The 12935-nt window shown below is 37.2% G+C and overlaps 2 protein-coding genes across 3 annotated transcripts in view; both read right to left on the minus strand.

Moving 5' to 3' along the window:
- Positions 1-2260, minus strand: part of ubash3ba (ubiquitin associated and SH3 domain containing Ba) — a 45425-nt gene extending 43165 nt beyond the window's left edge. The window contains exon 1 of one of the 2 annotated variants that reach the window (XM_027165360.2): positions 1782-2260. In XM_027165360.2, coding sequence (XP_027021161.1) covers positions 1782-1912 — 131 coding nt within the window. In that variant the 5' untranslated portion in view covers positions 1913-2260. The remainder of the gene's footprint in view (positions 1-1781) is intronic. The other variant, XM_027165361.2, reaches the window with a different exon arrangement.
- A 1832-nt stretch (positions 2261-4092) lies between these two features.
- Positions 4093-11655, minus strand: f11r.1 (F11 receptor, tandem duplicate 1). The gene is made up of 10 exons (XM_027165566.2): positions 11454-11655; positions 8608-8667; positions 8097-8213; positions 7787-7927; positions 6895-7097; positions 6675-6777; positions 6473-6580; positions 6346-6358; positions 6191-6248; positions 4093-5037 (listed from the first exon to the last, which is right to left on the minus strand). The coding sequence occupies exons 1-10, from the start codon at positions 11491-11493 to the stop codon at positions 5002-5004; spliced, it is 879 nt and encodes a 292-aa protein (XP_027021367.2). The 5' UTR covers positions 11494-11655; the 3' UTR covers positions 4093-5001.
- Between the last annotated feature and the right edge of the window lie 1280 nt (positions 11656-12935).

The following is a 12935-nucleotide window of genomic DNA, read 5'->3' on the forward strand; positions in this document are numbered from 1 at the left end:
GGTTCTTCCCTAAACTTTTGTTGGAAGCACAAAATTGTCTAAAATGTCTTTAAATACTGTAGAATTCCGATTTCACTTTGCTTCAACTAAGAGGCTTAACCCTGATCCAGAATGACAATGCACCTGTGCACCAAATTTAGCTTAATGAAGACATGGCTTACCAATGTGGAAGGCGTCAGCTGACTTCTTCCTGAACTGACATTATTTGTTTGATGGAATATTTTAGACTGTGTGTCTGTATTCATTTTGAAAACACACACTTTCACTGCACTTGAGTTTAACCGACCTTGAAATGCACTACTCAACTGCCGGAAGCTAACTCGCTTCATCTGAACCTAAGTAATGAAAATGGATGTGTGATTATAGAGATGATGGTCATGTTTTCGGTCTGTTCCCACACCCATCTATTACGTGTTTACAGACTGACTGATTCACCCCCACAGGGGCACCTAGAACCGTGACAGAGCAATAATACTACAGACTACCTGAAGTGTCCTGCGATTAAACGCTATGCTAAGTACCTAAACCTGTACACTTATAATGACATTCAAATCTTTACAGCTATATTATTCATCCTCATTTTATTACATATAGAGGTTTATTTATTTATTATGTATTTGATGTATGATGTATTGCTTTATTTATTATTCCCGGTTTATTCTGAAATATCAGTTTTATATCCCGGTGATCTGTCTATAAACACGTGTTTCATACAAGCTTTGAGATACTTTTTATTTTATGCTCATCTGCTGCTTTTTAAAAATACTTTGATTTAATGATGATAATTTTTTGTTTACATTTTTAATTCTACAGTATTTCAGGCTTCCTCTGCATCAGGCCCAAACCTACTTGTTTGTTTGTTTACATTAACGGCATTTAAGTGCTTTTAAGTCCCCATAGATGAATAGATTATCCCTGGTTGAATGGTTTATTTACTGAACTGTAAATAATAATAATGTTTTGTCTGTAAATTTAACAATTAGCATCTGCAAGGCAAAACCCATGAATCCAGGCATATGTGATATGCAACTGCTATGAACAACTAGTTATCTAAATATTGCTTTTCTTATTTAAAGGATAGGTCACTTTAATACGGTTTAAAATGATGCAAACTAACATAATTGTTAGGATGTTCAGGTTATAGGATTAATAAGCTTTAATACAACGGTTAGTGAATCATAAATAATAATAATAATAATAAGAAGAAGAAGAAGAAGAAGAAGAAGAAGAAGAAGAAGAAGAAGAAGGTTATTGTTATTATTATTATTATGAAAAAGAAGAACAATAACAATATTATTATTATTATTATTATTCATGAATCCTTTACTACTACTACTACTAACAATAATAATAATGTTATTAATAAATTGTTCACTAATAATAATAATAATAATAATAATAATAATAATAATAATAATAATAATAAAGGCAGGAAAAAATATTATGGCAGAATTTGGTTAATGTGTAACAGTTAATCTTTATGTTATGCTCATGAAATAAATATTATGAGTCCATAGGGTTGAATGGTGTAATCTGAAAGGTGTAAATAAAAAGTTTGACATCTCCAACTTTCAAAAATAAAATCAGAGCTGTAACAAGATGCCAAAAGAATTCATTAATGATGCATCTAGATGCGACTTGGGTTATGGAAAAATCACCAGCACTTGGATAAGGAGTCACCACCAGTAGTGACCTATGGACACTTGTGACTGTGTGTGAGCTTGATGTTAGATGGCAGACACAGTGGAGTGAGATGATAGCAGGAGAGACGTGTTACTTACGCCCTGGTCTTGGGAAAGCCCATGCTGAGCAGCACGTCCAGGCTGGAGCCGTGTTTCAGGGTTCCTACGCGGTTCTGTCGCTGTCTCCGTGGAGTCACTTTGGCGTAAAGCTGCTCCTCTTTCCCTGCCATGGCTCAGTGAACATTCAGATCTGGATCACAACACCAACTGGATTAAGAGCTGTGCGCACATGAGTCAGGATGGACAATAGTCTCAATAGGCTTCCTGGTGATGGAGAGATCTCAAGCCATTGCAAAATAAGAAGACGAATAATAAATAAATAAATCCTCTAAATTAAGGGATCAGAGCTGGAGAGAGTTATATGATACACGCGATTTTGCTGAGCGCTGCGGAAGCTGTATGTATCTGTCTCGGCCCCCAGCAGCCGAACGCGTCAGTAGAAAATACAGACGCGATCATTTCCGAAGCGAATTTCTAGCCTCCGTGCTGCTCGCTTCGCTTCCTCTTTGCGATGACTTATTTATGAATGGGCGTTTAAGTTGAACTCGGAGTCAGCCAATCGTTGCGCTGCTCAGTGTGGCTCTGACTGCTAATAGGTTGATTCCGTTTAAGGGCGGTGTAAAACGCGGGATCATCCGCTGATAGGAGGATGCCGCTGTCACTCAAACTCTATTTTTCGTGTAGCATCATCATAACATCATAATAACAGACTGGTATTGCTAAATCGGAAAAGAGTTAGCATTGTTCGACATTAAGAAGTGTCAAACCTTATAGAATTCATATAGAAACAAAATTAAAACTGTATAAACTTTGAATATACATCATATGACACACGCCAAGCCCTACTATACCACCTATACATAGACCAATATAGTCAGGATTTTTTTATCAAACTTTTTGACTAGTAAGAATACAATACAAACCTAGAACTGTTTATAATGACCAGTTTACCAGTTTAAAAAGAATATATTTTTTTTATTAATTAACATCCAACCTGCTAATATGTGCAATAATAAGGGATCAGATTTTTCGGAACAAACAATAAACATGAACTTCTGGGGTTTCCTGGACCCCCATGTGCAAACCAAGGCTATAGAGCAATTATGAAGCTATACAACAATGTCATTTTGTCACCTGTATTTTAGCACCAAGGAACAAATCCTACAATCTGCAAGTACAACTTTTCAGCCACCTGCTTGTGTATTTGTGTCTCTTTCTCAACTTGCAATCCAATATCTGTAACCACACACCACTGACGGCTTAGAACGGTTATTTAAATCACATATAAACACTACGCTACCAACACGTTTGCAATGCTTTAAGTTATATATTCACAAGGAACATATTCACACCCCAGAGCCTAGTATATAACTGGAGTTGAGTGAGAGATGTGTGTGTGTGTGAGAGAGAGAGAGAGAGAGAGAGAGAGAGAGAGAGAGAGAGAGAGAGAGAGAGAGAGAGAGAGAGAGGGTATAAAATATAGGGTATGTAGGGAGAGAATACCGTAGAGGCTGATCAATCATATTACTAATGCTCAAATTTGCAGCAATATGTTTGCCTGTACACTTCCAGTGCATGTGAGAGAGTGAGAGTCAGTTAGTCTAAGTTTAAGTGTGAAACGAGAACAAGCCTTACCCTTACCTCAATCCTACATGATCCCAATGCTTTGCCATCCATGGAAGTTTGTACAAGTCACCTAGTTCATATCCATATGATACATTAAAATGATGCAGAGTGAGTGAGTGACTGAGCTATCCAGATGTCTAGTGCAAGTTCATTCCACCACCTAGGTGCCTAAATAGAAGATTCTCAACGTATACCTGCCCTGAGAGATGCTGGGACCAGTCGAGCAGTACCAGAAGATCTAATGGAGCGTGGTGAAGTGTGTGGAGTGATAAGAGCTTTGAGGTAAAAGTGAGCTGGCCCATGTTTGGCTTTATAGGCAAGCGTCAGTGTTTTGAATCTGATGTGTGCAATATTCTGGTGTGTGACTGTATTCCCACCATAAAGGTTTATGGTGGACAAACAAGAAAAAGGAATGCATTCATAAAGACCTAGCCAGTGAAATATATACAGATATTTTATTCCCAGGGTAAATCTGATGAAGCATTGGTATGAGATCTGAATAAGCTTTGTCCTGAATGTAAAATAAAGCAGATTTAACTAATATACAGTAGTTATGTTTGGTCATGTATAAACACCTTTAATACATTAATAAATCTTACCATCATTAATACACATTGTATACTGTATGGGAAAATTAAGCGAGAGTTACACAAGATATAAAATGAGACTGTACTGCACCCTGCTGGATATGAATAACAAACACATCATACAGAGACACTACAAATGTATTAATAAAAGCATTTATTTAAAAAAACCAAACACACACAATGACTAATATAACCAAGTTTCACAGGCTTTTTTTTTTTGTACTTTGGATAAAACTTGTGCACATGAGATATCATCAGAGCATGACAGAGTTTAAAGCTTAAAGGATGATAATTCTGCTATGCCACCAAATTCTGGTTACATGAGCTTGTTTTTTTATTGTGTGGCTCAAATAAAACCACAAAATCTAAAAAGACTAAATGCATTTACATGTTTTTTTTTTTTGTTTTTTTTTTTTTTTTTTAAATAAGTTCAACTGAAAAAAAAATCATCCAAGTAAACAGTATAGATCATGTTCCTTCACATAAATAAGATTGTAGAATTGCAGTTGACTACCTTGTGTCTCATTTTAAATATACCAGGTAAGTCAAATTAAGCTTGAAAGAGATTATACATGTTCTCACCCACATACACCTGTACAATGTCAAAGACTTTGTTATGTTAAAACAACCATGTCTCATGAAAGGAAAAGGTTTTTCCTCAAAAAAAAAAAAAGGTACAAAATGAAAAAAAAGAAAAAAGAAAAAAAAATGAAACTGTATATTTCAACAAAATAGAAAAGAAGCTCATTCTTTTCGACTGTTGCATTTTGAAAATCCAGGATTGTCATTTTTAATTCTGTATTATTCCAGGAAAAATAAACTTGAAAAGTGATCTTATTGTCGGTCCATGACATCATTTGGTAAAGTGCAATAAGATGGTTCAGTGGACGGTTCAAAAGCACACAGCTACCTTAGAGTTGAGGCAAAGAGTTCAGAATGACAAGAAGCAGTCGTTAATTCACACAAACTGAGAAAAACACATCCCAGAGCTGGAGCTGACAGAAAAGTCTTACAGAAAGAAAAAAAATGTTTAGTGCAATCCGAGGCTACACCACAAAGGACTGCTTCTGTCTGAACTCCCCCTGAAACACACACACACACACACGCATACACAATTAGAATTTAACTCCATTTCTATTTCAGCTACAAGCATATTATAAGAGTATAGAAAAATTTAGCGTAACATACCAGGAATTCTCAATAAAATTAACGTACAAACGAACAAATAAATGAATGAATAAAAATTACAGACCGCCTGAGGACTTCAGCTTTATAACAGGAACATAATCGACAATGTAAATATTATACAAAACAGGCAACCATTATATTTAGGTACTATACCAATGAATCCTTTTTGTTTTTGACCTTTTCAGCCAAAGAACCTGAACTGAACCAGTTACAGAGCATTAAAACCTTCTCCCTGGCCATTTCTGAATGTTCCCTCTGCAGCAGTGCAATGCATAACAGCATGAAGACTCAGGGTCAGGAGCTTCAGGTAATTTTCACATCAGAATAGGAAAAAATGTAATGTAATATTTCAGAAACACCTAGCATGTCTAGAGATTACACAATAGTGCAAAAAATAAAACTAAAAATTACAGTGAGTGTGTGTTCTGTGGGCAGAAACAGCTTGCTGATGTAGAGAGCGAGAGAGAAATTAGAGGAGAATGGCCAGAGTGCACCAGAGCTAAATAACTCAAATACCCTCTCTTTACACCTAAGCTGAGCAGAAAAGCATCTCAGAACGTGCAACATGCCGAACCTTCAGTCAGATGAGCTCCTAATAGCAGAAGAACTGAAAGCTCAGGCTACACTGCATAACTGAACAGCTTTAACTGCTAGCTTTGGTGAGTCTGTGCCCACTGAACCCTCAGATTCCTGTTACTGATTAACAGGAAAACATACATCCACCGATTTAGATCAGTGTGTAAACACTATACAGCGTTAACATCAAAATCCCAAGAGCTCAGCAGTTTCCAGCCCACCTGGCACCTACAACCATGCTGTCAATGTCACCCTGCTGTTTCACATGATCAGCACCTGAAGCTCTTGACCTCTATCTGTAAGATTCCATGCACTGCAAAGCCACTCACTGGCTGATAGTAATAATAAATAATTAATGTTCACAATAATTGCTTAGCATAATAAAAGCTAAGCTTTCTCCCCACCACCCCCACACAGAAGTACACTTTACATCCCAAAGGCTTAACTAACATTAGACTACAAAGTACTTACATCATCCACGTCACGATAGTCCTGTGAAGGCTGTGTATACACTGCTGTTTTGGTCTTGCTGTTTAAACACAAAGATTTTTAACAGTAAATGGATAAGCTCTTGGATGTGATACAGGTGACTGAAATGAAAATCGGGAGCAAAGAAAATCACTTACCTATCAGACATTTCTGAGGAGGTTTATGAAAAGGAGTGGGGGAAAAAGTGTGTGTTAATTTAAAAAAAACTGTGTAATTAGAATATTGTACAGGATAAATAATATATATGCAGACATGAGAACTTACTGGGCAGATATCCCTTCTTCTTGGCGTACCACAGGCCGAAACAAAGCAACGCGATAGCAAGCAGTGCTACAATAACGCCGGCCGCAATACCTCCTGCGTTCAGATCACCTACGAATCAAATCAAAATGAAAATCATTGCTTACATCGGAGTAGTCCTTGATATATAAAAGCACTTTATATGATGATTGAAAGTTTTACTCACGAACATCCATGGTCATGGCTGGACCACGCTGAGGAGCCCCCTGTCCGTTGGAAGCTTCGCAGAAATAACTCCCACTGTCTACCTTACTCACACTGGGAAACTCCTGTTACACACAGACACGGAGAGAGAGTCAGGATGTCTGTATAGCTGAAAAACCATGGTGCTACCTGTGTTTTATTTGGAAAGGGAACGTAAAGGGAGAGTAAAGACATCAACTGACCAGGTTGCCGTTCTGAGGGTTCAGTTTGTATGTCAAGTTCTTAAAGTTGGGGAACTTGCTGGGGTCTTCAGGCATCGGGGTGCCATTTTTGTACCATTTATAGGTGGAGGGAGGAGAGCCATCCTTATCAGAACAAGTCATTAGGACTCCCCTGCCTGTCGTGGCTGAGGTGGGGATCTCGCTTATCGGCACAGAAGGAGGAACTGCAGAGAGAATCTTCACTGTTAAATTGTCATGACTTTACTTTTTATACTAAGAGAACTAAATCATTTTATAACACCTTGAGAGAGAGAGAGAGAGAGAGAGAGAGAGAGAGAGAGAGAGAGAGAGAGAGAATTTGCAGTTTATCCATCTTGAAAAAATGTTCTCATTTCATTAGTATCTAACCACAAAGCCTGTTAAATCAGTTCTGACACTCAGTCAACCAGGCAGTTTGTTTACAAACCTGTCCAACAACATTAACAAGCCAACAGTTTAAATGTTGCGCCCAAAAGTATGATCGCTTGATCAAATTTGCTCAAAGCTGACAGTACAAACTGCGTGTTTAAAGCCACAGTGACATACATACCGATTGTGCAGTAAACGTTTTAACAAGCTCCAGTCAAAAACAATCAACAATTCTCTAATCTCATTGGTCTGATGGTGTTGATTATATATATATATATATATAAATAGAGAGGGGGGGGGGTGAGGGGGGTGTGAGAGAGGGAGGGTGAGAGAGGGAGAAATGGAGAGAAGGAGAAAGGGAGGGAGGGAGAGAAGGAAGGAGGGAGGGAGGGGGTGAGATAGAGGGAGAGAGAGAGAGAGAGAGAGAGAGAGAGAGAGAGAGAGAGAGAGAGAAAATTAAATCAAATCAAAAGAATATTGTCTGACTAATGAAATAAAAGCTTACCTTGCACTGTTAGTTTAACCATAACTTCTGCGTAGCCATCCTTACCAGACACCTCACAGTAATAATCTCCAGTGTTCTCTCTCGTTGCTTTCTGGATCCTTAAGCCACCTGGGTACTGAGTCATAGATCCTTTAAACTTATCTGAAGACAGCAGAAAAAAAAAGTAAAAAATGTGTGTATGTATATTTTAGTCACACAAACTTCTCTCTCAAAATAGTTTGTGTAAAAACTTTATCTTCATATAGTAAGGACATACAATATTTTTTTATCACTGTGGAAAATAAATGGATTTATTGGTTCTGATGCCTACCTGTAATCTGGCCATCAAAGTAGATGAAGGACTGTGAGCCTTTCAAGTTTCTAAATTTCCATTCCACTCGAGGTGCTGTACCAAAATCGGCGGAGAATTCGCATTTCAAATCGGCTCCTGAGAACAAACAAACAGATCCTGGTTAATTCTGAGATTTATTCCAAACAAAGCAAAATAAAACAGCTTCTATACAGTGACTGAGAGCAAGGAATGCTGCCCTGAAGCAAATGGTACACAAAAGGATCCATGGTTCCTTTCCTACTTTCCATGAACAAAGTACACAAATTGGACTCGCTATATGAGCACTTACACCTTGCCTTGTCTAAATAGAACACACAAAAAACACACAACTAAAGCCCTGACTTGAAGACTTAAGCATATCCAAAACCAGAGCTGCTCATTAAGCCAGAACAGAGATATGAACCATAAAGCAATACAGTTTATTATTAAAAAAATAAAAAATAAAACAAAAAACAAAAAGAAAGTAAAAAGTGGAAGAAAAAACACTCACCATTGTTCTCTTTGACCGCAACATTCGGCGTAGTCGTGCTGGCAGTAAAGGCATGGAGGCCTGAGAAAGACACATTGAGTTCATTTTATAAATTTGAAATATTTTCTTTTAATCACAAAGGAATTATTTCAGATTAGTTTCTGTTTATTTAAATCACGGCATGTGTTTCTTCTTAGACAGCAGGACGTGTAAAAATCCACCATCTTTAACTGATCGTCACTCAAGATTCATCATCCAGTTTATTCAGAAACATCATCTTCCTCAAGAAACTGTGGCAATTCCTGCTTTCAGTATGTGTCATCTGAATATGTCAATAATGTGAAGTGTCAATATATAAAAGCAAAATTAAAAACAGTGAGCAAGATGTGGCATTATGAAGGACATCCAGGATGTCTGGAGTTTGTCACAGAGAGCAGAGATCACCTGGCTGTCTGACAGCTGTATGAAACTCAAATTAAAATTAAGAAGAAACTAAGCATGAAATGTGAATTCCCTTCATTTGTACTGTTGTGGTTAAGTTCACAAAAGAGAAATGAGTGCAGAAGAAGTTCGGTGCATGACCTCACTGCTACAGAATTAATAATTTAGACACAGTTTCAGTCAGAGTGCTGGCTGGCTGAGAGAGAGAAAAAAAAATTACTGACCTCATAAGTGTAGGTTTACTTTACTTATACAGTAAAGTAAAGAGTAATTATGTGCCATTTTTTAAATAAAGAAACACAATCAAAGAGCCCCCAGTCATCTGCTTCTGTCTAACACAACCGTAGACAATCTCAAGGTAATTTCTTTCCTTTTAGCCGACATGTTACCAGCTCTGACAACACAAAATCGCTTGCTGTCTCAAAACAAGATAACAAATCTCTTGTCTCTGTACTTTCGTTTTAAATTACAGGGAAGGTACTTGAACATCAAGGGCTCACGTTTGGTCTGTTTGATTACGTCGATGCCAAGCACAGATTTGCACAGTCGACCCTTCCAAACAGTTCCTGTAGCTACATAGTCTGTACTTTGATAACATATTTAGCTCACCACTGGCTGGTTTTTTCTTTAATCTCGCAGCATTACAAGGCCATCGTCACTGTACACAGGAGCTCCCTGACACACAACCGTTTAACTGTTAAATCTGTACATTTCTGTACACTTTCTTTATCATGTTTGTGATTGTGAGGTCTGTAATAAGATTACAAGATAATCTATTTTAATATAGCAAATAAAATAAAAAAAGAGACTTTTCTTTTAAAGCTCAAAGTTAAACTCAAAAGTGTAAATACATCAATACATTTCTGCATTTTTTTGTACCTTCCTAGCCATGAAAAAGCAACTAAAAACAGTATAGTTACTTGTGATGAGTCATTTTATTTATTCTGCGGCCCTTTCCAAAGACAACAGGTTCGACAAACCTGACCGCGGTGTCTGTATGTTTGCTTTTACGAATTGACCGGCTTCACAAGCTGACTTTTCATACAGGAAACGTAATATAACTCAGTGATATAGTTTGCTCTTCAACAGCAGAAGAAGATATAATCCCAAAGTAACCTGGTGACACATGAGACTTAATGGTACTAAATAATATCTGACACTAATTGTAAGTGTGTAATCTACACTGCTCGTTCCTAATGTGCACTTACACACAACAGGTTTATCTCCTTACAGGCTAACATTATAAAAACCTTCCCATAAGACTGCTGCGGTAATCAACTGCACCGTCTTGTGCTCGTCCCAGGATTAGTGATGCTATGTTTGACTGTAGTGTTTTGAACGTATAACGATTCGTATGCGTAGTATTCGGTTTCCACTCTTTATAACGTGACTAGGTTCCCTTTTGAGATGGAAACTTTTTAGGAAAGTTTCTTAAGAAGTTTGACACTCGCGCTTTTGGTTTGAAAGGGAACTAATGTGAAGAACTACACGATTAAACAGTCTCTCTTAATATGATGCATAAATAGTTCAATTAAGCAGCCAATCAAGCAGTGTAAACGTTCCCATGTTATTCGAATTAAAAAAAAAACTGAAACGAAACAGGACGAGATTTTTTATTTCTTTTTTTTTTTTGCTTGTATAATTATCATAATAAAGTTTTCATTTAACCGTGTAGGAATACAAAATGGGAAATATTTATTCTACGACAATATTCAAGGAAAGAGCTCAAAAGTCACGTAAACCTCTCAGTTTAGATATTAAACAGGATTCATTTGTAAAATAAACCGTAAATTGAACTCTACAGCCTCACTATCGTTCACTAAAATGGAATTTTCTAAACAATTGATGGAAATATTTCAAAACATTTCCATTTCCACCTGCTTTCGTGTCTCAGGTGAGTTTGAACCAAATTGCATTCAGTCCTTAACGTTCTCGTGCTAATAAACAACAACATCGTGATAATCGTAATACCTTTATTTATACCTATCGTTGTTGTTGTTATTATTATTTATTGCACACTTTCGGTTTATTTCGTCTTTGCCCTAAGGCCACTTCCTTGTTTGCGCGCTACCGCAGAGCCGGTTTCGAGGGGGGGAAGGGTACAGATGGTGAAACTAATGGGCTCGATCCCAAATCAAACCCTAGTGCGTACTACGTAAAGTGCACGAGGTACGATATCAAGTCGGAATGTAGCGCGCATACATAGGGATCAGAAAAGCATTTGGGACGCACACAAGTGTAACTCTAGGGAAACACCTGTCGAATAGTTTTATTAATAAACAATGTTTTTGGTTTTTAAGTTGCCAATTTGTAAATCTGTTTTGTATATATATATATAAAACAACATATTATATATGCAACTATTTTTTTAAGCTAAAGCATATCAATGGCTTTATAACTTGTTTTTAAATGAAACATAATCTTACCTGCTGCTTGAGAGCAAAGAAGCACAAAAACGAAGAACATGGCGGCTAAAAAAAAAGTCCAAAAAAGAGGAAATGTGATAAAGACGTTTCACTAGAAAATAAGTCGGTTTTCGGAGGTCACGCACTGAAATATTCACAAGAGCTGCTTGGCTACGTGAACGCCCTTCCTAATGAAACTGGTTACCTGAGCTACGTCTGAGGTGTTGCACAAGACCACGCCCACCTCGTGACGTAGTGAGAAAAGTCTCAGTGACACAAGAGGGTTTTTTTTCTTATCTCGTTTTCGTTTATAGAATGTTTTTTTCTTTTACTACTACACATTTTTTTTAAATTCTAAAAACAATAATAAACATGTTTAAAATGATAAACGATAAAATGGTTCATTATTAAAAGTATTAACAATAATAAACACATTATTAACATTGTTATGTAAATGACATGCATGAGTTTTATAACCATTTAAGGGATGTTTATTTCTCCCCCCCCCTTCCTTTTTACGCTGCACTTCCGCTTGCTTCTCTTTTAACCCTGCTTTAAAAAACTGCATGAATTTGTGTAGAAAAAAAAATCACGCTTTTTTTAATGCAACATGGGATTTTTGTCACAAGATAAAGACAGACTTCGTATTTTTTTTCTCTCTCTTACTTTTAAGTTCTGTAAATTCTACTTTTATCATTTTCTTTTTCTCCTTTCACAGGCGGTGTCTCTCACAGGTGGTGTCTCTCACAGGTGGGGTCTCTCACAGGTGGGGTCTCTCTCAGGTGGTGTCCCTCAGGTTGTGTGCCTCACATGTGGTTTCTCACATGTGGTGTCTCTCTCAGGTGGTGTCTCACACAGGTGGGGTGTCTCTCAGGTGGTGTCTCACACAGGTGGGGTCTCTCAGGTGGTGTCTCTCAGGTGGTGTCTCTCAGGTGGTTTCTCTCTCTTAGCCTCAATGATTCCTGAGCAAAATAGCATTTATTGCTCTGTGGCATTGTCTCCCAACCACTAATTTGTGTGACTCATTCAGTGCTGACAGGTCAGCTTTACTGACACAGACTAAGCATCACCAAATACATGGTCTCTGAAAATGAAAAAGTGCTTCTTTTTAGTACAGCTGTATACTTAAAGCCTCAAAAGCTAAAAGTGCAGCCTGAGTTTCATGTAATTTGGAGTTCTCTTAGATGAGGGAAGGAAAATGGAAGGAAATTGCATTGCATGTTTCATTTGTGTAAATGGACACTTCTGGATCACAGTCACAGAATATAAAATCTAACATTTATGCTTGTTAGGAATAAATATCAGAATTAACTGTGGAATTTGTCTCGATATTAATTTGATCTGAAATGTGATTACTAGGATTTCAGTCATGTAAATCAATTGGATCTGTCATTGAAGCTGAACTGGCAAGTAGAATATGAATTAAATAAATCTGAGTATACATATTAACTAAAACTTCAGGTTTCTTTCATCTGCTTGTCTATTAGCTTAGTATTAACAGCT

This window comes from Tachysurus fulvidraco, chromosome 26, assembly GCF_022655615.1.
Source record: "Tachysurus fulvidraco isolate hzauxx_2018 chromosome 26, HZAU_PFXX_2.0, whole genome shotgun sequence".
NCBI classification, from domain to species: Eukaryota; Metazoa; Chordata; class Actinopteri; order Siluriformes; family Bagridae; genus Tachysurus; species Tachysurus fulvidraco.

Coding starts and splice junctions, on each gene's coding strand:
- f11r.1 (XM_027165566.2), bottom strand. CDS start 11,493: ATGTTCTTCGTTTTTGTGCTTCTTTGCTCTCAAGCAGCAG. Junction 6,581..6,674: donor AGCCATGACCATGGATGTTC/GTGAGTAAAACT, acceptor TTTGATTCGTAG/GTGATCTGAACGCAGGAGGT. Junction 5,038..6,190: donor ACTATCGTGACGTGGATGAT/GTAAGTACTTTG, acceptor TGTGTGTTTCAG/GGGGAGTTCAGACAGAAGCA.